This window comes from Chroicocephalus ridibundus, chromosome 12 (genome assembly GCF_963924245.1).
Source record: "Chroicocephalus ridibundus chromosome 12, bChrRid1.1, whole genome shotgun sequence".
Lineage (NCBI taxonomy): Eukaryota > Metazoa > Chordata > Aves > Charadriiformes > Laridae > Chroicocephalus > Chroicocephalus ridibundus.
The window spans coordinates 6,329,210-6,352,575 of record NC_086295.1 but is presented as its reverse complement, the minus strand read 5'-3'; the positions used below and the strand labels follow the sequence as shown (position 1 = coordinate 6,352,575).

Genomic DNA, 23,366 nt, shown 5'->3' with positions numbered 1-23,366 from the left:
GCTTAAGCTCACACGCTTTGACTTCTTGAATAAGAGTAAGCCTGAAAAACAAACCTGGTATCAAGCTGACTTTGTGACTGGAGAGATCAGTGAGAAGGACTTAGAGGAGAGGTGGATTTTGCAGGGAAAAACCAAACCCAGTCTTTCCAAAAGTATGTCATAACAAACGTTGTTCCTGGAGCTCCAGCAAAGATAAGCTGTTCCTATTGAAAAGACTTTCTCTTTTTGGAGCCAGAAACACGTAAGCAATAGCCATATAGAAAGCATACGAAAGAACCACCCTCAAAACAAATCTGCAAGACAAAGTAAGTCAAAGGTCACTGAATTTGCTGAAAAAATACTATTTTTTTGAAGTGTCTGATCTTTGCTGGAGGATCTTGGGGCAACACCTTTGGAGCACCCGTACGGTAGAGCTACTTGTCATTGTATCTGAAGGATTGTCCACTTGCCCGCCCCCTCACACAGAACACACCGCTACCAGCAGAGTTCAGCTGGGCAGCCGGGAAGAGCGGAGAACCTTTGTGCACAACTCCAAATACAGTTACGCTGAGTGCACGGAAGAAATACTACTCCAAAGCGTTAGCGTAACCGCCTTTTAACCACCCAAATATAAGGAACGCAAATACTTCTACGTGCACCTGCACAGAGACATGCAAATTGCTGGCTGCGCACAGTAAAATAGCTGAACAATCCAAACGCGTTTTTTGACAGCGCAGTTACAATCGCAATATACAGAAACAGCCGCAGCATCCGAGTACCATCAGTAATGCCGACAGTGGTTTGGGGTTGCCTTTACCAAACGCTGGATGAGATGTGAATGGCATTTAAACTAACAGATGCAACGACTGACGGCTGAAAGAAAACCAACATATGAGAAACCCGTATTCCAGGCAGAAAGAAAGGTGATTCACAACTAGGAAATCTCAGCACTTCTGCTGAATGTTTCAACCTCTGTAGTGGCCAATTCCTGTTTCTTTCAGATGGAAAATCTCAGGCATCTAGTTTACGATTGCAAATTCTCACCAGGTGGAACGCCAGGGCAAGCACCTGGGCACCGCACGCGACAGTCTCTTTTGGGTGTTAACCTCTTTAATGGGCCTTTTTAGCCCATATTGGTATAACGAAAGATACAAAGGGACAATAAGTAGTTCTCTGTTCACAGTTTACAAAGTGCTCATCAGTGCATCCTACGTAGCAAATATTACGTGCAGTTTCCAATTTGGCCAAGAGATGGTACTACGCGTATACACAGCCAGCACAAGGCAGCGGTGACGGGACACATACCTGGCTTGGGCAAGGCGACCTCCAGAGGTCCCTTCAAACCTCCGCCACTGTGCAATTCTGTGACGGTGAATCTATACTGTAGATCTATGCGAATATATGCTGTAAATGACAAAAACTGCGAGAGTTTGTATTTAGCTTAAACGACGCGTGTAAGCAAGCAATTGTAGAGTTTAATATGCAAATACTAAGAAAAACACCAAGCTCACCGGACCATGTTGTGCGGCAGCTATCTAGTATAAATCCTGGAATATTTATTCAATACAAATCTCATTCTGGAGTGGCTACAACTACCTCCGAATGCATCACTGCTTAGGTAAGATACGGGTCCCCTTCTCCTATTGTGTATGTGTCTACATTGATCTCTACTTGCAATTTTATGGCCTAGACATTCAGTATCTTCAGGTTCCTCGACAACTTTTCCATAGCTGCCTCCCTCATCTTTACTGCTCAGAATAACTGAGCAACCTTTGCCACCTCTTGGCTTTTTAGCAGCTTCTCAAATTATTTATGAACTTGTGGAAGATCGTAGATGTCTGCAGAACTACTGGTGACTCACTCCACAGTGAAAACTGTATATTTCTGCTGCCTTATTTCCTGTCTTTTGACCAATTATTTATCGACGCAGTGACCTTCCTTTTATATTACGGCAACTTTAAGAACATATTTAGTCCAAATCTGCAGTCTGCATTATGCTACAGAAATTCTACTTTTTTTAGTTGTTGCTTTTAACAAGCTTCCTCATTTTGAAGTGGTTTCACTTTTTTGAGTCAGGCACAGAGGCAATGAATGTATTGGCCTTTATTTTTTACCCCTTGAAGGGTTTAGGATCTAAGTAGCTCAGGGACAACGCTGGAGAGCAGCCCTTCAACGCTTACATTCTGTACGTTATTTAGAGCCAAGTTAAGATCTGCATTTCCTTCTCTGGGGTCCCCAATGCACAGCTCTTTGAAGAAATTGTCACCGGCTGTCTTTAAAGGCTTCGCATCCCACTGTGGAATTTAACCTCATCTGTAGCTAGGAAAAGTCACCCCTTTCTGCTCTTTAGTGTGGTCGAGAGATAAGAGAGTCCTCAACCGCACAGCAGGCCAGCAAGATAAGCTGAAGTGGCAACATCACGTCCCACCCTGTATAAAGAAATCGAACAAACAACTTCGCAAGTGGATAATTTTTAAAGAAAGCTGAAGAAAGGAGCCATTGCCCACCAGAGCAAGCAGGAGCTGAAGACTGCCACAGTACAGGGAACTAGACATGGGCCAAGGTAAGCAAAAATCCCTTGGGTTAGCCCCAAGCATTTGCCAGTTGTCTGTCAGGAAGAACGACTGTCCCTGCTCTGAGACAGTGTTTGCGAGGCTTGTAGAAGAGGTGGGCTTCTTGCAGAGTGCTCTAAAGGCTAAGGGAGTTCAATTCGCATGGAGGAATGCACAAAAAGGGGCAGCAAAGAGAATCAGGTATCAATGCCTACCTGGAGCTTGAGAGAAGCAGCGAGAGGCTGCTAAGGCAGACATGGAGAGTCTGGGAGCAAAGGTAAGAGGGTTATCCTTAACATGGGGGTGGGGGGAGGAACGCCAGGCTACAAAACGGAAGCAGAGAGATGACGAGTTTTAGCCACTTGAGCAAGGAGAGGGTCCGGGTTCCAAGCAACCTTGACAAAGTGACAATAAGATCCATGAGAAGTCATATGAAGGGGAGGGAGTCAGACTGCATGTGACTCACCAGTCTACATGACAGCCAGAACAGACATCTTCATCACAGAGAAGAAAATACACGAGGTCAGAGCTGGCTCTGTAAAGCTTGAACTGGTGCAGGGCTATGAACTGGGACAGCCGCAAAGGGATTTGAAAGCCAGACCAGAATCACTCACTGAAAACAGCACATGACAAAATCCATATGGGAAAAAAAGAAACAAGGCACAGAATCCAGTGGGACTCCCACAACAAACACAGAAGGGACAAGAGCGATGGGAGAAGGCATCAATGCAGAGGACAAGGACAGTTAGACATAAGGAGAGAGCAAACCAGTGAAAACTCCACAGAGTAGTAGTTGTGGCTTCAGCACAGGAGCAATGGCTTTACGTTGCAGGGGAATACTCTGGAATTTATACTTTTTTTTTTTTTAGCTGGAACAAAGGGAGAAGCCTGGTTTAGCAAGGGGAGGCAGGTGACAGCATGAGTCATATAAGGGGCAGCAGTGACAACACACAGGTTCAAGGATCTTAGTGAGGAGTTGGGAGCTGAAGACATAAGTGAGGTCAGGATGATCCCAAAACTGAGAAAAATCTAGGGTGTTATCCGCTTCTCAGCAGGAAGTCTGGAAAGATTAAGAACACCACCAAAACCAGAAGAAAAGCGCAAGTATATGATCTCACTACAGCCATCGAGCAAGCAGTTGGGTGCTTGAAATTGTGACAATTTCTTTCTCTCTTCTGGTGCCGGACAGAAGCATGTATGGTGTGTACGATGTGTATGATGCGTATGATGTGTATGATGCTTGTGTAGGAGAGAGGAGGAGCTCTTCTGTCTCCTGCAGCTCTGGGTGTGAGATACGGTGCAAAGAAGGAACAACTGGTGTTTGATTTGCTGCGATCCAGCATAGTTCCAGGACTACACAGCCACGTTGCGCGGGAACCAGCAGTGAAGTTCGCACCAGTGGCTGGTCTTTGGTGCACATCAGACGTACACAGTGCAGTAACTGCCGGCTCCCACATTGCAAGTGGGGTGTAATAGTTTGACTCCTGTGCACAGTTTCAATGATGTATCCATGTGGAGAGATGCTGCTTTGAGTGCCGTTGGTGCCCTTGAGCACACAGAGTAAGAGTCCAAGTGCAGCCACAGTGCATGCTCAGTGCTAACCACAACATCTGTATCACTTGAATGCTCAGGTCTGCTCCGTGTCCTTTCCTGGGCTTTTGCATAATCACTTGGTTCACTTGGTGATGCTAAGGTACAAGCAAAGGCAGCTCGTTAGCCACTTGACACAAGAGCAACCAAGCTCAGTGAAGGTCCTTACAGTTACTGGGCAGAAAATCTGAAAGGCAGGGGGACACTGTCTGAGTGGAGAAACACACGATTTGCTGACTGTGTGTCTCAGGATGTGGCCCCAGGCCAGACTGTAGGCAGCTCAACCCCAAACTCATTCTATGTTGTCTCATTCTACAGGTTTGAGCATCAAAAACTGTGATCTAAAGATCACAATGAACAACAGTAACCACCACACAGAAGAAATCAGCACTGAAAGGCTTATTGTGAGGCGGGGGCAGCCGTTCACCATCACTGTGAGCTTCTCAGCTCCACTACACAACTACCTGCGGCAGCTGAAGAGGACCTCCCTCATAGTACAGACAGGTAACATCATTACCATACCTCTGGTCCTCCACCCATTGGAAGAACAGAGCTGGTGGCAAAAGCCATCTCCCAGAGCTGGAGCAAGGTGCCCACATTGAGAAGTGTGAGGGCAGTGAACAAACAGTTCATCTAAGGCAGAGTAGAGTCTCCTGCTGCTGGGACCACAGGGTCAAAACTAGGTCTCCTTCCAGAAGAGACACTGCAGCACAACAACCCAGGCAGGTTCACTACTCTGTGATTTGAAAGTTCTCACGGGATCTCTTCTCTATCCTTTTGGTTTAGGAATGTTGAAACTTAGCTAGCCTGTTACAGGTGTCTTCTGCAACAGAGTGTTTTCTTGTGGGTGCCCTGAGAAGGGCAGCAGCGTTCAGCCCCGGCTTGTTTTACCGTAATCTGAGCATTGTTACAAGACACTGAATCCCAGGAGCAGCAGGTCTGCAACGTTCTGGCTGTTCCTGGTTTCTACAAATCTATGAAATACACATCCCTCTTTCAAACGTGGAGGCCTGAGCGCAGTACTAGCCTTAGAAGATCCACTAGGCATTAAGCTGCTAAAGAGTTACGACTCTCTCAAGAAAGGAGAGCTATGGCTCCAGAGAGCCAAGACAAGGTCCCTGCAAGCTGCACGGGGTGAGGATGCATGTCTGGAATGGCCACAAACAGATCTCTCTGGCTGCAGGATCACATCCTTCCAAAGCAGATGGAACCCAGACTGAATTTCCCATCTCCAGCCTGGGAGACAAGAAGCAGTGGAGCGCAGCAGTGGAAGAACAAGATCCATGCTTCTGGATCATCTCTGTGAACACGCCTGCCAACGCTCCCATCGGCCAGTACACTCTGCTTTTACATGCCTCCAAGTCTCACCGCCTCCTGGGCAACTTCACCCTTCTCTTTAATCCCTGGTGCCAAGGTACGTGGTCAGAAACAGAAAGGCAGAAAGGCTGGGATCAGTCACTTCACAAACACAGCTTTTGAGCTCTGGCACTCTGCCTCCACGGCGGTTGACTCACCTAGTGCTCCCCATCACTCCTGCCCTGCTCCTCACAGCACCTTAGCAAGGAGGCAGGGGCTAATAAAAGCTGGAAGTGCCTCCGCACTTCTGCCTCCTTCCTGGAATACTCCACTGCCAGAGCCCCGTCCTCCTGCTATGGGAAAAAGGTTTAATAAAGTGTTTCCTATAATAAAGATTTAAAGATGAGTCAAGATTATGACTGTTCTGATTAAGGCCATTGTGTCTTTCTTAGGAATAGAGAAGACAAGAGGCAGAAAAGTCAAAGAGCTAGCTAGCGCAATGGTCTAGCTCTGGAGGAACTGTTTGAATAAGGAAACAGAGGTGACAAGGAAACTCTTCTTTCCTGTCCAATTCAGAATCTGTGGTATTTTTCCAGGGCAGAATGTCAGGAACTGATGAAATCCATGAAGTGAAGTGGAGTCTGCTGATATGAGAGAGATGCAAGTGCATCTGGGACCAGGAATGCTTTCTTCCTGATGCTTTTTTTCCTCTAATCTAGATGATGAGGTGTTCTTGGCTAACGAGGCACAGCGGCAGGAATATATTTTAAACCAAGAGGGTATCATCTACTGGGGGACTGAAAATGCAGTCCTAGCACAACCTTGGGACTTCAGTCAGGTAAGCAAGAGGTCCAATATGTCCGTGCTGTTTCACAGCCACCAGCAGAGGAAGGGTGCATATCTCCCGTGTGTACAGGACACTATCCACTTCCATACTGTGACTCTGATGAAAGAACTTGTTCTCTACACTCACTGTCTTTGCCTAAGACTGTACAGGAGAACAGAGACCTGTGTGTGCAGTCCTATAACCCAATATATGTAATATATACGAAGAAATGCATTGATCTCTATCTGGGCCTTGTGTGCCTTCCTTTCATCAACAGATATAAAAGCATTTAACAGAGCTTAGTAATACTGTCTCTATTTTACAGGCAAAGTGAGGACAAGTAGATCTTCCAATTTGCCCAAGGCCACCTGACGCAGCCAGTGATTAGATCGGGATTTTATTCCACTTTAGTGCCACCAGATCACAGAAGCACCTCTGTGCCAACCTAGAGAGTGCTCCAGAAAAGCATCATTTTCCCTCAATCAGGGAATGCAGTATCAGGCTAATACATTTCCCACCTAGCTTCAATAAAGCTGTAGGTCTGCCTTTACTATGTTGTTCTCCCCCTCCAAATCTCTGCCTGGAGCTCTCTTCCGCAGCCCACTTACGCAAGAAAGGGAGAAATCACCTGCACGGTTACAAACCCTGGAAGGGAGTCCAGAGAACAAATGTTCAGGCCAAATCTCCTAAAATGATGTGTTCTTATTTCAGTTGGAGGAGGATATTGTTGACATCTGCTTCATGCTGCTGGATGTAGGCGAACGCCAGCAACGAGACAAGGATCACACCCAGCGCAAGAACCCTATTTACATCTGCCGCACAGTCGCTGCCATGGTAAGGAGAGCAGAGAGCAGCCCCGACCCTGGCAGGGGAAACCTGAATGCAGAGCGAAGGCCAGCAGCTCCTCAATCCCAGTTTACAGCAACCAAAGAGGAAGCCTGCCCAGGGCTGCTCCAAACAGCTCCTCCTGCCCGTCTCCAGCCCTTCCTGATGTTCCTGCAGCAGACAAGTGGTGCTGCAGGAGTTTCTTAGCAGTGACAGTACACTTACTGAATAAATCTCAGGGGAGACTGTTGTACCTGTACTGCTCAGCTGTGACCTTCACGCTTTGCACAAAAAATCCTTTTGGTTTCATCTGCCTTGGGAGTAGCTTCCTCAAACAGCATCAGGTGTACCTACCAAAGAGAGGCAATTCCTTAATCCATCTTTCTCTCCTCCTTCCCTGCAGCTGAACTGCGATGAGTTTAGAGGGATCCTGACAGAATATGGGACCGGGCAATACGCGAATGGGACACCCCCTTCCAAGTGGCTGGGAAGCAGCCCCATCCTCCAGCAGTGGGTTGCATCGCACTTCAAGCCAGTCCGCTACGGGCAGTGCTGGGTGTTTGCTGCAGTCATGTGCTCAGGTACAGCGGCGGCCAAAGACTTTTGTATTGAGCAAAGCCTTATTTGGTCTGCAGAACCTCTAGCGTACCCCTAAATTCCTGGATTAACACAGATCCCAGTAACATAACCTTTAATCTTTAGTTGAGGTGAGATGCTCAGGGTTTCCTCATCAACATTGCTAGCTTTGAGATAAAAGAGTGTCAGTACGCACCATTCACCTAATGCACCTTATTTCCTGAGGGGGCAATGCCTCTTGCAAAGACCAAACAGCAGGCCTGGTGCCATTCCTAATAGACCTAGCACCAAAAAAGGCCCTACGGTTATCAGCAGAGGCACCCTTAGGGCAGGATGCACAACTGATTCACAGCTCTTTCTTCTGCGCAGTTCTGAGGTGCCTGGGAATTCCTACCAGGGTGGTCACAGGCTTTACGTGGGCTCACAACACTAACAGCAACCTGAGTGTGGATGAGTATTATGATGAAGATGGGACACTGCTTCCACAAGACAAGAGTGCCCGTGTCTGGTAAGAAAACGTGGCAGGGCCCAAGCAAGAATTTGAGCCAATACCTTAATCTAGGAAGTGACAGAAGGGGGAAAAGAAAGAGATGAACAGCTGCAGGGAGGTGGACAGGAGACACCTCAGCTGAGAGCCTGTCTACATGACCTGTATTGAGACATCGTCACAACTCAAACTGAAAAGTGCCGTATTACTAGGGCCCACAAAGGAAGAATGATAGCCCAGTCCAGCTGGAGAAACTCCACTTGTGTCAAAAGCCATGGTCTCTGCTGTCCTCAACACACACTGAGCTCCTTCAAAGGAGCATTAATTGCCTGTGGTTTGGCTAAAACTTTACTGTACCTCAGGGCTCAGTCCCTCGGCATAAGCAGTGATGTTGTCTCTTGCAGGACCTTCCACGTTTGGAACGAATGCTGGATGGCTCGAGCGGACTTGCCACCGGGATACAATGGGTGGCAGGCACTGGATGCCACCTGCCAGGAAAAAAGCAAAGGTAAGATATCAAAGATGGGCTGGGGGCGGGGCGGGGGGGGAGTGGAGCAAGGAGCAAATAAAGCAGTTCAATATTCCTCCCTTCCCCAACTTCCAATGGAAGGATGCAAAAAGACAGGGTCTCAACCTGTTGACTTTAAGCACTAAATTATCATTCATCTGTTTGGTTTGTGCAGCTTGTGTAGCCCTAAGAGCTCTATCACAGTACCGCTCCCTAACGTCCTCCTAAACTAAATACTTCACTGCTCCCAGTATAGATCTAAACTAGGCACAGGTCTAGTTGGTAAAGCACCTGAATCTTAACTGGGCCACATTTTCTCTTCAGGTGCATCCTTCTGTGGGCCAGCCCCTGTTAAAGCCATCAAGGAAGGGGACACAGATGTTGATTATGATGTCTGCTACTTCTTTGCTGCCATCAATGCCAAGTGCCAGGTCTGGATACAAAAAACAGATGACACCCTCAAGCCAGCTTTTGGTGGCAAAAAGTACACTGGCAACAACATCAGCACCAAGAGCGTGGGCAGTGAGCGCTGTGAGGATATCACACACAACTACAAGCATCCTGAAGGTACGGGGTAGGCAAGTGGCTGAGCACATTCCCTGCCAGTGTTACACGCAAAGAGCAAAGGGCTAGAGAGCAGAGCCATCCCAGAGCATCCGCGTCATCCGCTTGTCCCTACCTCCCATTCTTGAATGGCACAGGAACACCTTACTCTCGCTGTCTACAGAATCAAAGCGCAGGTCATGCCCCAAATTTCATCCTGCTCAATTACACTAACCAGCACTCAAGAAGGCCAGGTCTTTCTTCACCAGGCACTTTCCTGTCTGGAAAACCTTCTTTCCTGGTTTCTGTTACCTGTATACTCTGAACATTCACCTCCCGTTACCCCTGTAACATACAAAGATGTATTTCAGACTCCAGCTTTCTGAAAAGGACTGTTGTGCTCCCAGATACTAAATCCCTCCCCCAAAAGGCAGCTCCCCCTTCACAATCTATTACTGAGTGCTGTTTCCTTGACCCAACCCTGCCACCTTATCTTAGCCTACGGCATGTTGTCTCCTTGGCTGCCGTCCATCGCAAGGGAACACAGGCCTGAGCCCCGCGACAGCTATAGTTAGAGGCAACTGCCTCTCTTTTCTGACAGACATTAGCACTAAGGTGCTTTAGAAACTATGACAAATCTTTCCAAGTCAAATCTTTCAGGTACATCTAGTGAATGTCCTGTCAACTGGAATTCTCGAACTGCTCCACCCAGAAGCACAACAGCGTCTCTCGCTATGCTCTTAGAAACAGTTATCTGCAACACTGCCAGGATAATTCAACGCCTTCCTTCTGCATTTACTGCTTCACGCTAGTAAACAGGAAAGACTACTAAAATATGTGCTCCCTTTTTTGTGACAGGTTCTCTTCGGGAAAAAGAAGTACTTGACAAAGCCTACAGAAAGATACAGAAACTTGAGACAACCAGCATCAGCAGCGAAACACAGTTTAGCTTCATTCCTACTGCCCTTGAAGAGCCAGTTAACCTTTTCATCCACCTCCGGTCGAAGAGTTCTCTGACACTGGGACAAGATGTTCCGCTTTCCATTGACGTGTTTAACCACAGTGGTGGAGAAAAGGCTACTCACCTGGTAGTTGGGGCCCAGTCTCTACATTATAATGGTGTGCCCATTACTCAGCTTTGGAAGGAAGAGTTTCATTTTACCCTCAAAAGCAATGAAGGTAAGAACTCTAGTGGGTGCATAGCTAGAACAGTATATCTAGTTCTCCCACTTCAGGAAAAATGCACTTAGCCACAAGTTTACAAAAGGCTGGCTGAATAGTTGGTTGTAGGTGATTGAAATAAAATACGTCGGCAACATCACCTTGGAGATTTTGAATCTGCAAATCCAGTTGGGATCACTTAAGCTTTTAAATGCTGCAGCTTTTAGTACAAAATCGGGCACTACACACTCGTAAGGTACCATGCAGGCTAAGTCCAGACTGTCCTTATCATCCGCATTGTCATCTGTGTTTCACTCCTCTGTGTTCCAGCTAACAGCCTGCAGGTCTTTGTGCCTTACTCACAGTACAGAAAAGAGTTGGGAGAGAACCATCTGCTCAGGCTGACCGCCGTGCTGAAGGACGAGGACTCCTTCTACGTCTACTTCGCACAGGAAGAGATCAGCATTTGTGACCCCCCTCTCGCTATTGAGGTTAGACCAGTCTATCGTTCTGTTACTGCAGTAGTGAGAAAACAGCTTTCACAGTCACAAGCAGCAAAAAAGTTCTGCTGGGTTGAGTGGCTCTCCTCATGCTGTCTTCTTTCAAAGCACGGAGACATCAGTTTGGGAAAGGCAAGTTGTGCCACACTGTCGTATACAGTACTCCCACTCCTACCTTGTCTATGTGTGAGCATAAGGAAACCCCGATGACTCTTAACTCACTCACCAGTCTGGAAATCAGTGGCTGAAGAAGGAAACTACAGCAGCATACTGTAGTTGAGAAGAAAGTAAGCTGGACTTTGCCTCTTCTGGCATCTCAGGCTGAGACCTCTGGCACGAAAAAGATCATTTATCTCCCTTTAATCATAGAAGAATCTTTTTCCTTCTCTCAGTTTCATCTCATTTCCTTCTTTCAACAGTTTCCAGAAAACATGGTACAGTATCAGCCAAGCACAGTGAAGATCAGCCTCCTGAACCCTCTCTTCGAACCTTTGGAGAAGTGTGTGGTAGTGGTTGCAGGACGAGGGCTCATTTACAGACAAAGGAAGTACAGGTAATTGCAAACGGATTGATTTAAGAATGGTAAATGGAAAAAGAGACACAATACAAGCCAGAGAAACTCTTGCACAAGAAGGGCTCTCCCCAAAAATAAGCAGGCAAAACATGGCAGGAAGGCACTGCTACAGCTTGAAAGCCCCAGGCATCCCATCCTTTATTTACAGATAATACAAATTTTCACACCGAAAAGGAAAAAAGCCAGATAACAGAACTTTCAACAGACGTGTAATACATAAGTTGACGCCAGTATGACATTCGTGAAAGCTTCAACCCCAAAGGCCTAGACAGCAGAAGGAAAGCCGCCTGCCACCAAAAAGTGTAATGAGAAGTACCACAAGGCTTCAGCAGAAATACACATTAACTAAGACAACAGGTCACTGAAATGAGCGATGAAATTTAGAAATTATTCGCTGTCGAGAAATCAATTGCTTTTTAGCTAGCCACTTGAACATCCGTAAGTGGGGTAAAACTATACTGTTTGTGACATATCTTTCCACCCATTACCCACTGTCGGCAATAACGACAGCCCCTGGGTGCAATTTTAAGTATTGAAGAACCAGGCAAACCTGACTTAGCCAAGAGTCATGCAAAAAGGGATGCTCCCCTTCACATGAAAAAAACTCCATGTTTCTCTCAAGAAGCTGCATTAGGATAAAGTAACCTTAGATGCCTCCACGGGGAGTTCAACCCTCCAGTCATATCTCCTTCCCAAACTACGGTCAGATCACAGTTCCATTGTGGTAGCCTTCTCTATTATTTTTTTTTCTTTTCCTTTTTTTGGCACCACACTCCTGCCCAGCAAATGCATCTGCTGGTCCCTGGGAACTAGAAATATAGAGGTGCGCTTCCTGTATAATCCCTTCTTGCCTTGCAGGTTGAGCTCTGTGCAACCAGAGAGCAGTCAAGAGCTGCAAATACCACTCACCCCCATCCAAGCAGGGCCCCGAAGACTCACTGCACGTCTTACCTGCCTTCAACTCCAGAACCTGAAGAGCTACAAAACTATAGACGTTGCAGCTGCCTGATGACCAACTTAGAACAGGTCCTGCTGTCCTGCTTACAAGAGTGGTCATGATCTGTGCCCTGATCTTAGGCAAGTATAGATGTTAACAGTTTAATTAAAGTTATATTTAAAACCATGTCTGACTGATTATTTGTACAAACTCAACTATCTCCCATCTGTCACTATGCCCTCTCCAGTTTTAGGAGCTGAACCTTACTGTGACAAAGATGGGCTAAATGCTTGAGCAGATGTTGCATTTCTCACCACACATACGTGCTGAACCCACCCCTGCTTAATCACTTTTCCCTACACGTGGCAAAAGAAGGATATCCTAGAACTTTAAAGTGATGACAGATGTAGCATTTCTCTAGAGATCAACTCTTATACCGATCCTTCACTTTGGTAAAGTAGTAAATAATATTTTCTACTACTTTCTGAGGAAATAGAAGAGAGGAAGATAGTTCACTCTTCTCTAAGGTTAGACAGGAAATAGCAGCAGTGCTGCATATTTTTTAATGCTTCATCTGGCTGCTTGCAAAAGAAGCAAGACCCTTTCCTTCTGTATATTTCCTCTGCCACCTGAAAACAAATAAATCCACTCATGCAAATCTAGCAATATTTTATTGTTCTTTGAACCCCATAGCAGTTGTAATGTCTGAAGAATGGGGCACATTCACAGCATTAATATGCAGCACTGCACCATCCCAGGAATCTGAGCAAAATGACACCTTCTGCAACAGCAAAAAGCAACTTCCTGGCAAAGTTCTACCAAGTGGCACTAAAGTTCTCTCCTAAAAACATTGTTCTCATCATTATCTCAGTAGCTGAAGAACAGCGAGATTCCCTGGAAAAGCATTTGCCAGAGCCAGTGGCAGCAACACATGTAGAGATGGAAGAGCTAAAGTTGACCCTGTGTGAAGTTCTTGATTTTGTTCATGTTGTGATCTACTGCATCAGTTAGAAACTGCACCCAGCCTTCCTCTGATGGTGGACATACATGGCTTGTCCTGCAAAAGTGGAGGAAATTCATTAGGAAACCTTCCTGGGTGTCTTATACCTATGTATCCAGACAACACATGGGTATTGTGAAGTGCTGAATTACCACAGCATTAAGACACGACTGCTACAGCCCCAGAGCGCTTCGGGCAAGGAAGAACCCACACCCATGTCTCTAGTCCCAAACCTTAATGCATATGTGTGTGTCTTCAGTGGGAACCACTTTCACCCCTACCATCCTTTTCTTACTCCCATCCCTTTGTGACTGGATAACATCGTAATTACGCCAAAATGCCACCATTTACTGTCTAGAAATGATTCATCTTTGACTGGAGGCAGAAAGATATCAACCTTCATAGCAGGGAACACACGCTTATAAAACCGTAACTCATACTCACTTTGTAATCTCTAAGACTTTCTTTAATACCGAGGCCAACTTAGCAGCCTAGAAAGAAACAAAAGGGAAATAAAGTGAGCCAAACATGGAAAGAAGGGGGCTCAGCAGCATTGGAAAAGAAAGGGGGGTGCAGGAATGCCCAACACAGCCAAGAATGAGTAAAACTGCCACAGATCCTGATGCAGACATTATCTATCACTGCCATGCTCGGAGTGTCTCCGAGCCTACTGCTGGCTGGGACAGATGAAAATAAAGACAGGCTATTTTTTAAAGCATACGTTAAAATGTTTTTTTTCTTTAAAAAGACAAGCCTATTAGAAATTGGTAACTGATATTAAGGCATGAAGTATAAGTGACAGACTGTAATGCAATCTGATATTAAGCAATACTTTCTTTTTTTACCCCCCAAAAACCAAGCCACTGGCCAAAGGCATGAAATCAGAATTAAGTATAAAAAAAACCTCAGATATGAGAAGATACATACTTAATTTATGATGGAAGGGACCCCTGGAATTCATCTAGTAAAACCTCCTGCTCAAAGCAAGGCCTACCTCAAAGTTCAGTCAGGTTGCTCAGAGCCTTGACAAGTTTTGAGTATTGCCAAAGATGGAGATTCCACTGCTTCTCTCAGCAGCTTGTTTCAGTGCTTAACCACGCTCACTGTGAGAATTTTTAATTTGTATTTTTAATTTAGATAACTTCATTTGAGCAAGTCTACATTACCTAAGGAATAAAGCAGAGATGCCACAGCCTTAGAGCTCGCTTTACTGAGGTACTGCCATTGTACGTCTCTATGGACTACAGTTCAGAGCCAAAGCTCAAGCGGCCACGCTCTTCCCTGAAGAAGTAAAGACGACGAATGCATTTCCTTCTGAATGAACCTAAGTGTGCAAGAACCAAAGCGGACTCTTCATCCCTAAGAACCTGTTACTGAGACAATCACTAACACCTACCTCTCCCTGACAGTAACATAATACAATTCAATTTCTTCCCCTTCTCCACAGCCAAGTGTGTAGACCCGCATGTAGGCTGCGGATACTTACGTTGAGTCGCACAGCCAACTCGTTCACAGGTGGATACATGCTCAGTGCCAGCTCGTCAACACTGGAAGAGAGGGGAGCAACGGAAGAAAGGTCATGATAGCACAACTCACGGATCCTTGTCAAAGCATACACTCACCCTGAATGTAAGTCAGGAACTGCCGTGTGTGACAAGGAGACAAAGTCAGTCATACCCATGGGGTGCTTCTCACTGGCTTCTCAGACACCTGCGTGCCACTCACACCTTAGTGTGAGACATGGCCACAGCTCCACCCCAAGCTGCAACATAGGTTCCTCTCCTAACTTGCACAACTCTCAACAGTCTATGCCATAATAGTTTTCCCACCACACCTGCTTCCACCACCTGCTCACAGCTTCAATATCATAAAGGTTTTCCTAATCCATTCTCTAGACCTCAAGAAAGACAAGGACTGCTCCAGAGCAGAAAGCAGCATGGGGAGAGACCTGCTTACCTTGGACTGATCTCATTAGCAATGTCTGCAAGATCATCCAGCTGAGCGATCTGCTCTGGAGAATCAACTTTGCCATAAGCCTTCACTACACCCAAGACCTTCTTCAGGCAAGCTTTAGAAGCCTTCATTAATCCCACGCAGGAGCTAAGCAGCTTCCGGTCAGCTTCTGACCAATATGTGTCTCTGTTGCCCCGAAAGCCCAACTCTTCGTCTTCCATGATGTCACTGTAGGGGTCTTGCCCTTCCACCAGAGCCTGTGAACACAGATGCACTGAAAGCTCAGAGCCTGACATCAATTCCAGCAATATCCAGGAGAAAAGGGAAACCATAATCTAGAAATCATACAAATAATTTATGGAGGAATCTCTCTCCAACCATCATCTCAGTTGCCAGGTTCTGTTAACTCGAGCAGGACTGGATTAAGAAAAACTAATCCCCCACTCCAACAAAGCAAACAAGAAGAACCTGGCAAATAGTGCCATTCTTACATCAACCTAAACTGCCCCCTCCCGCTCCCCACCCAATTCAGGACATGGCTTTATAGAAACCGTATACAAAATAAACCAGGCTTGAGTTTAAAAACTCATTAAGATCCAGACAGAATATAATAATCTAGCTCATATCAGAACAAGTTTAAATCAAAGCCTGTATATAAAACAACCCCTGTGTTCCATCCCTGAACCATCACTGCAGGTTCCTCAAAGGCTTAGGGGCTTCCTTACGTGTTCCATCTCCTCCAGAGCATCCTTGACCACACCTAGACATGCAGCCAGAGCTGACGCAACTGCTGCCTGATTATCTGAAAGAGCAAAAGGACGAAAACTGTGTCACTGCACTGATTCGGATCAGCTTGCAACAATGTTCATCTAGGTTTGCAATGACTAGATCTTGAGATTATAGGATCGAACTTTTTGCAGAGCTCAGAGGTGCATTGTTGCCATGCAGAGTCTGGCCTGGCTTCCAAGCTTATACATTTTAGGAACAGCTGGGTTTTGTAGAATGAGCGAGCCTTCACTGTACAAGCTAGAATGCCCTTGCAAAGACAACTGACATTCCAAGACAACACGTCTTAGTCTCACTGAGTACAATGCTCACCTCGTGGCAGGCTAGACACTTGCTCACATGCCTCCCACACGCCACCAGTTGATATAAGCTGTTCCTGAGACAAGCTGAAACAAAACAAAGCCACCCAAAGTTAGACTCAATAACAGCACTCTGATAGACTGTGTTATTATTTTCTGCACCAAAGATGATGCGTGCTAGTAGAAGCTCTGCTGGAAAGATGTCACCAACCAACTTGTCACTAGTATCTCATGTCTGTATAAAGCAGAGAGTGCTGGCTCCTACTGAGTTTAATTATGTGTTGGAACAAGAAGCGGGAGCCTCTTACAGAAGCCTCTCAAGGTGCTTAGGCATATTATTTATCTTTTAGAATCCATGCCAATCAGAAGTCTGTATCAGAGATTGCTGACCTCCGCCTAAGGGCGGTAGCATACAATCCATAATGAGAGGAAGCAGTCCATAGTGGTCCAATTACTACCTTTATAAAGTTGTGCAATCCTTGTGTGTAACAGTCCACTCCAAGGGCAAAAACTGCCAAACAGTGCAAATGCTATCCAGCACCTTCATGGGAATCCTGCTCCCAGCATCTTTCCTTGCCACAGACAGGAGGAAAATCTATTCTCCACGTAGGCAAATGTACCCGACTCAGTCACCGGGACAAGAGCATACTGTCAGGGCCTTGAGTGTATTTCACCTTCCTAGGTTTAGATAGCTCAGCTGAAGAGTTTAGTTGGCGTAAATACAAGGTCAGCTCCTCTGCTGACAGGAGGCATTGTGAAGAAAGACAGAAGTGTGGGCCAGCCCCTCCTTACCCTACGAGGTGCTTTTACCCAGAGGCTGTTTCACTGGGCAGGGTTTGTGCTACATCGCAGATGTGTAGCAGTTACGTCTGCACCCAGTCTCAGACCCTCTTGACTCTGACGTGGATCCACGCACACTGATCTGACCTTCCTGCCTTGACCTCAGACCCGACTCATCGTAATGGTCATGCTGGGTGATCACTGGATGGTGTCTGATGCTGGTTACTCTCTCTGGACTCGACCCTGACTTGCTGGGCTGTGTTTCCAGCTTGACCTCATCACTATGGGCTTGTCTGATGATCTGGACTCTCAGGTGAACCTCGCCACCCTCACCAGCACTGCTCTGCTCTGCTCACTCAGGCACTGGGGCACAGGGCCTCTGCTGATGAGGCCACTGCTTCTTCGTGCCTCATAATGATGCTCTGCTTCTGCCTTGCCCCTTCCCTTAGGAAGCAGTCTGCACATGCTGCTTCCTAACAAGTATAATTTTAACTTTTTTTTCCTTTTTTTCTGGAAAATTACTACCTCTCCAATGGAGCACTGAGAATTGTTTCTGTGAGTTGAATCATTCCTTCCACGACTTCGGTGGTAGCATCTCGTACCATCTTCCGAAGAGTAGTACCTGGTTGAGATTGAGAAAAAGCAAGGAAGTTGACACAAAGCACCAACAGGAAGCAACTGCCAAAGATGAACACACGGACTGCTCTGTTTGCACAGATACTTTTTTTAAGGAAGATATTTTTAAGGAAGCAACATGCTTAATGTGCTTCCCACTTCCAAAAGGACTTTGGACAAGAATCTCAATACTTTATAAATACGAATGTCCAGTCAACAATACAACTGCCTACGTTATCACTCTTTCACAGATGGAAATCTACAGGAGTAGACACAGAAGTGGTTCATTCATAAACATGTTGCAAATTCCACAGAACAGCTGATAATGGGACTACCTGCTCATGATAACTTGCTTCCCTGCAGATACCAGATCTCGTATCAGGCCCTGAAATATTGGGTTTCTTCATACAGAGGTGAGGGACCCACCACCCTGTGTAGTGGTGACTGCCCTGCTGTCACTGTCTCACCTTGGCCCTTGGGGAGCCAGTAGTACACTGTGGCAACTGCAAGAATGGCATTTTGGACATCCTCACTCAGTTTCCGGCAATCCTGAAAATGGATAGGCAAAAGGATTAATCGTGAGTAGTACATGGCTGCACTGCATTTAGAAAGTCTCACAAGCAATCACTTACACTCGGATTGCTTTGAGAAGAGGGAAGCACGGTAACACCTATCTTGCTTGAGAAACAAATACAGCGCAACAGGAAGATACAGTAAGCAAGCTGTATACATGATAAGCCACCTCATGATTTGATAACAAAGCATGCCCTGGTGTGGTGGTCATGCATCAGAGAGGAAGTAGTAGCTTAGATCATTATTCTGAACTGCAGGTCTTTTTTTTCTTCTCCAAACACAGGTGTGATCAATTAACAGCACAAATATTGCATGTTCTTTGTTAGATCTAAGGTCTGTATTGTCCAATATGCTGTCTCTTACCAGCTGTAGATGCTAAAGAAAAGAATGTAAGAATACTCCTACTTGGCATGTCTCCCTAACTTACAGAAATTAGTTCTCTGGGCAATTCCTGAATTGGATTAACACACTCTAGAATACATAGCCCATACCGACATCCCTTGTTTGTGCTGCACAAAATGACTTTGGTTTAGGCAAGTGAATCAGGAGATACCTGAAACTCGTCTCACACTCTGCAACATCACAGTCTGGGGGGTTGTTCGCTCACCTCGGCAGAAGTCAGTGGAGGCCCTGAGAACGCCAGACTCAGCTTTGTAGCTTCCTGTGACGTTACTTTGAATGTCTGACCTAGAAAGGATTCAATGGGAGTAAAAGGACAGAAAGGAACTTGTGTAAAAGAGAAGAGAACAGAGCAGCTGGATGAGCAGCATCTCTGATGCCACTCTGCCCTACCGCTTGTTTACCGTTTCTTCCTTCCAAGCAATATGAAGACATAAAACTAAATCCCACTACAAAAGACAAAATTCCATGGTGTATTTGTGCCATGCACCTTGGGTGTGTCCTACATCTGCTTTTTTCCTAGTTGGCATTGATATCCACAACCACGCTTTGTGCCCTGGTCCGCGACACCTTCACCAGGACATGCCGCGAGACTTCAACAGGGACCAAAGGCTTTAAAAAAACCGAGTCGTGACGACTGTTCGATAACGGCGGCTGCTCTACCAACCCCAACACCCTGGCAAGGGGCTGGAGACCCTCCGGGGATCCCGCTTGCAAGCCAGAGCCCTGCCAGGCACCGGCACGGCGTACCCCGGCCTCCCTCCGCCCGGAGCCTACACCCGGCCCGCCCCGCTCCATTATCGGCCCTGACCCAGCCCCGGTCCCGGCCCGCTGCCCCCCCACCCGTACCTAGGGCGTCCCAGAAGCGCGGCAGCTCGAACGGCTCTCGGCCCTCGCTCGGTTCGCCCTCTGTAACGGCAGAGAGAGACCTCAGCCAGCGGAGAGTCGGCTGGGCCCGGCCCGGCCCCCGCCCGGCCCCGGCTCCCACCTCGCAGCCGCGCCAGCACGGCCCGCAGCGCGCCGCCCAGCTCCCGCAGCGGCTCCCGCGCCTCCATGGCTGCGGCCGGCGCCCACCGCTCCCTCACCGGCACGCGCGTCACATCCGCTTCCGGGCAACGGCGGAAGCGGCGCCACCCCGCCCTGACAGACGAGAGCCACGGTGGCGCTGCGATAGACTTTATTAGATAGAGGGGTAAGGCTGACAGACGAGAGCCACGATAGCGCCGCGATAGACTTTATTAGATAGAGGGGTAGGGAAAGGGCCCGCTACTGCAGCTGGCGGAGCTCCTCGAAGTTGAGGAGGTTGTTGGCGGTCTCGGACCAGGCGGGATGGGTGGCCCCGTCCATCTCGGGGGCCAGGCTGTTGGTACTGTCCAGCGCGTGGTTGGTGCCCCCGATCACCTCATGGCACTCGGGGCACCGGCTCCTCTCCATCGCCCCCCCGCACTCCCCGATCACGTAGATGTGCCCGTTTTTGCACTTGAACCAGTGGCCGCGGGGACAGCCCACGGCACTGACAATTTGCACCCTTTCAGCTTCGGAGACGCCCAGCCCCGACAGAGGCAGGGCGGCGCAGACCCTCTCCAGCTCTGCCTTCACCGCAGCTTCATCCTGCTCCGTGAACTTCTTCGTCCCTTCCAGGATCTGACGCATGCTGGTGATCTCTGCTGCAAGTGCTGGGGTGATCATCCCCCTTGCCCCCTCGCACCTTGCCAAGAGGCTCAGCAGATAGGTCAGTCTCTGGAGCTCGGCTTGCAGGTCAGAGAGCTCCTGATCTGTGAAACTGAGACGCGGCTTATCCAGCCACTCCTGGACTTCATCCAGCCGCTTTCTCAGCCCTTTTCTCTCATTTGCATTGATTTTGCTCATAGAGTTGGTTAGGTCCGCTATGTGGTTGTATAGATTAAGCTGGTTCTCAATTAGTCCAATACTCTTTGTGGAGAGATCAGAAGCTTTAAGTTTATCTTCTAGCATGAGATACTTAAGGGGTAGATTCTTCTGCAGAACAGCACTCCCTGTCAGTGCCACCTGCAGCCTTTGTCTGTTAGATTCAATTTCCTGGGCTGGGCCTTGGATTTTCTCTTTCACCTTTTCTATCTCCTCCAGCCGCCTTTTCACAATGGTGCCATATCTCAAACTCTTTCTGACAGGTGTCTGACAGATAGGGCACACCTTCAGCTTGATGACACCATCATCTTCATCCATATAATGGTCAAGGCCTTGGGACTCAAAGACATGGCCACAGTCTTCAAGCTGCACAAATCGAACGTCTGGGTCTTCCTCAAAGCCAAAGAAGATCTGGGTGAGTTCCTCACGGTCACAAACAAGGCACTTCTTTGGGCAGGGCTCTCCGCACAATCCAATACAAGGATGACCACAGCTGAGAAGCTTAGCACATGGTGCATTGCAGCGAGGCCTATTGCATGGTTCAGAGCAAAGATTGGTACATTGGTAGTGCTGGCACTGCCACTCGCATGGCTCAGCACATGGAAAACAGCTCTCTCCACATTTCTTTTTACACTTACTGTGGATACAGTGGTTCTCACATTCCCGCTGGCAGGGAGGGCATTCTGCAGTACAAGGCTGCTGGCACTTGTGGGAGCAGACCAATAAGCGCTTGCAGGGGCTGCTACATTGCTGATGAAATCTTCCTTCAAAGCAGGCATGACAGGAACCCGAGCATGCATGACCACACTGCAGCATGACAGAACACTTTGTCTTACATTCCACAGGCTTCTCATGTTTCATCTCCTCAGTGACCCAGCATTTAACTTGCTGGTTGTGGCCACATTTCAGTGTGACTGTAACCAGTTCAGGACACCACTGAGTGCATTTCTGCCCACAGAATTTGTTGCACGTGTGTCCACAGTCCAGCTTTTTCTGACAAGGTTCTTGGCAAAGAAACTCACTCTCCGGAGTAGAGCATGGCACCATCTGCAGATGGCCACACTTAGAAATAGTTTTCTCTACTCTCACCATGCATGGTCCACAGGGCTCGTAACACGACCGTGGACAGCGGTGCCCATTGTCACAAAGCACCTTTTGACAAGGCTTCAGGCACTGATACTCCTTGTGCTGAGTGTCATATGGGTGACATGCCCTTGTGCAAACGTGTCCGCAACTCAACCTAAATTCACAGGGACGACTACAGCCTCCTTCTGGGACTTTGCTGAAGTCTGCTGCTGTAGATACCAGGGTCTTGGTTTCAGGGTGGTTTTGACAGCAAAGCATCAGTGAGCGGCCAATGTGACCTTTCTCCCGAAGGGTGTGAATGATCTTGCTCCAGAGAGGAACCTTGCCAAGCATTCTCATATTTCCAATACAATACAGCCCTTTCTTAGCTCTGGATAATGCTACACAGATCCGATTGGAGATCTGTAAGAATCCAGTTCTCTCCTCCTTGTTGCTCCGCACAAGTGACAGCAGAATAATATCATTCTCCTCCCCCTGGTACTTATCTACTACGTGAACCTTCACACCTGCAAAGGTCTTGGCTGGCATGAGCTTACGCAGACAGAAAAGCTGTCCAGTATAAGTAGTGAGAATGGTGATCTGAGAAGGTAGATAATCCTGACACAAGAAGTATTTGCACAGTTCCACTACAAACTGGGCCTCGTGTGGGTTCTGGTGGCTTTTCCCTTCCTGGATCTCTTGCTCAGGAAAGTCATGTTCCACAAAGTAGAGGTTAGATAAGACACCCTGAAACAAAAGAAAGGAATGTCAGAATTCTAGCTTCCTTCACTGCAGCCTGTTTCCATGTTCCCCATTAGAAAATGACTCTTAAGGAGAAGACTACATTAGGTGATTTCCTCTTAGATTTCTGTAGCATATTCATCAGATAGGAATTTAAGCTTATTAATCACATTTCAGCTTATTAGTATTATTTCAGTATCCTAATATGAAATCAGTTCTGTGGATGGTTTTATTCCCTATATTTTCAGAGTTGTTTCTACTGTATCTTTTCAGGTTATAGAAAAGGAAGATAAGGTGCTAGTAACATTTCTCAAAGCATCATAGTTCCATTTCATGTTTGTGGTGTGAACACTGTCTCATTTTGGCCACGTGGGAGAAAGATAGTAAGTTACCAGTGCACGGGGCTTAGCACTTGCCTAAAACCGTCTAGCAAAAAAACATGCCTTCTGTTACTACAGTAAAAACAGAGAGGAAGGACAATTGCTTTTCCACCAGGAAAAGCAGGAACTCTAGGGACTCCAGTGGTCACTCACCAGCTCAAGGGGCATAGAGTTGTCTGCTTACCTGTTCAAAGATGCCATTTGCCTTGAGTTAGTGGGGATCTTTATTTTTTGCCTATTAACTGGAATTCTTCTACCCATAAGAAATTCTTGGGCTGCGTGCCAAACCCCCGAGACTTTTGATCAGCAAAGAACAGTTTTTGTAGATCAAACACAGATCTCTCGTTCTCCAAGGTGTCCATAGTGCCCACTGCTGTACAGTTTAATTCAGTGATCACCTACGTTGGTTACTGTACTAGATGGGAAGATTCAGTTTTGGTGCCTTTTGGTATCTTGAGGTTTTAAGGCCAGATGGAACCATAAGATTCTCCAGAGTAGCTTCCCATAGGAGAAATGGGGTAAAATTTTGTGGTC

The 23,366-nt window shown here is 47.1% G+C and overlaps 3 protein-coding genes and 1 long non-coding RNA gene across 14 annotated transcripts in view; 2 read left to right on the top strand and 2 right to left on the bottom strand.

The window, feature by feature from the left end:
- Positions 1-693: 693 nt before the first annotated feature.
- Positions 694-12,426, top strand: LOC134522318 (protein 4.2-like). 4 transcript variants are annotated; one of them, XM_063349880.1, is made up of 14 exons: positions 1,174-1,597; positions 2,330-2,542; positions 4,440-4,625; positions 5,305-5,535; positions 6,137-6,255; positions 6,955-7,077; positions 7,472-7,649; positions 8,014-8,152; positions 8,536-8,639; positions 8,964-9,206; positions 10,041-10,361; positions 10,674-10,975; positions 11,263-11,396; positions 12,276-12,426. In XM_063349880.1, exons 2-14 carry the CDS (start codon positions 2,533-2,535, stop codon positions 12,424-12,426), a joined length of 2,241 nt encoding a protein of 746 aa, XP_063205950.1. In that variant the 5' UTR covers positions 1,174-1,597; positions 2,330-2,532. The 4 variants fall into 4 exon arrangements, with proteins under 4 accessions (XP_063205953.1, XP_063205950.1, XP_063205951.1 ...); XM_063349882.1 differs by having other exon boundaries at positions 1,182-1,597; positions 10,674-10,834; XM_063349883.1 differs by lacking the exon at positions 8,964-9,206 and having other exon boundaries at positions 694-1,597.
- On the bottom strand, positions 11,531-19,890 carry CCNDBP1 (cyclin D1 binding protein 1). 2 transcript variants are annotated; one of them, XM_063349885.1, is made up of 11 exons: positions 19,748-19,889; positions 19,609-19,668; positions 18,968-19,047; positions 18,255-18,336; positions 17,698-17,794; positions 16,406-16,479; positions 16,033-16,109; positions 15,311-15,564; positions 14,841-14,901; positions 13,799-13,845; positions 11,531-13,411 (listed from the first exon to the last, which is right to left on the bottom strand). In XM_063349885.1, exons 1-11 carry the CDS (start codon positions 19,812-19,814, stop codon positions 13,303-13,305), a joined length of 1,008 nt encoding a protein of 335 aa, XP_063205955.1. In that variant the 5' UTR covers positions 19,815-19,889; the 3' UTR covers positions 11,531-13,302. The 2 variants fall into 2 exon arrangements, with proteins under 2 accessions (XP_063205955.1, XP_063205956.1); XM_063349886.1 differs by lacking the exons at positions 11,531-13,411; positions 13,799-13,845 and adding an exon at positions 13,852-14,678 and having other exon boundaries at positions 19,748-19,890.
- Positions 19,873-23,366, top strand: part of LOC134522323 (uncharacterized) — an 8,254-nt gene continuing 4,760 nt past the window's right edge. Inside the window, exons 1-2 of the long non-coding RNA XR_010073033.1 lie at positions 19,873-19,951; positions 20,910-21,061. This is a non-coding gene — a long non-coding RNA (uncharacterized LOC134522323). The remainder of the gene's footprint in view (positions 19,952-20,909; positions 21,062-23,366) is intronic.
- ZNFX1 (zinc finger NFX1-type containing 1) overlaps positions 19,978-23,366 on the bottom strand; it is a 14,181-nt gene continuing 10,792 nt past the window's right edge. For all 7 annotated transcript variants that reach the window (XM_063349872.1, XM_063349871.1, XM_063349875.1 and 4 more), the window contains exon 14: positions 19,978-22,458. In XM_063349872.1, the coding sequence (XP_063205942.1) occupies positions 20,026-22,458 (2,433 nt within the window). In that variant the 3' untranslated portion in view covers positions 19,978-20,025. The remainder of the gene's footprint in view (positions 22,459-23,366) is intronic.

Coding starts and splice junctions, on each gene's coding strand:
- CCNDBP1 (XM_063349885.1), bottom strand. CDS start 19,814: ATGGAGGCGCGGGAGCCGCTGCGGGAGCTGGGCGGCGCGCTGCGGGCC. Junction 19,048..19,608: donor GCGCTTCTGGGACGCCCTAG/GTACGGGTGGGG, acceptor AATCCTTTCTAG/GTCAGACATTCAAAGTAACG. Junction 15,565..16,032: donor CTCTGGAGGAGATGGAACAC/GTAAGGAAGCCC, acceptor CTGTGTTCACAG/GCTCTGGTGGAAGGGCAAGA.
- LOC134522318 (XM_063349880.1), top strand. Junction 4,626..5,304: donor CTCCCTCATAGTACAGACAG/GTAACATCATTA, acceptor CTCTGGCTGCAG/GATCACATCCTTCCAAAGCA. Junction 10,362..10,673: donor TACCCTCAAAAGCAATGAAG/GTAAGAACTCTA, acceptor TCTGTGTTCCAG/CTAACAGCCTGCAGGTCTTT.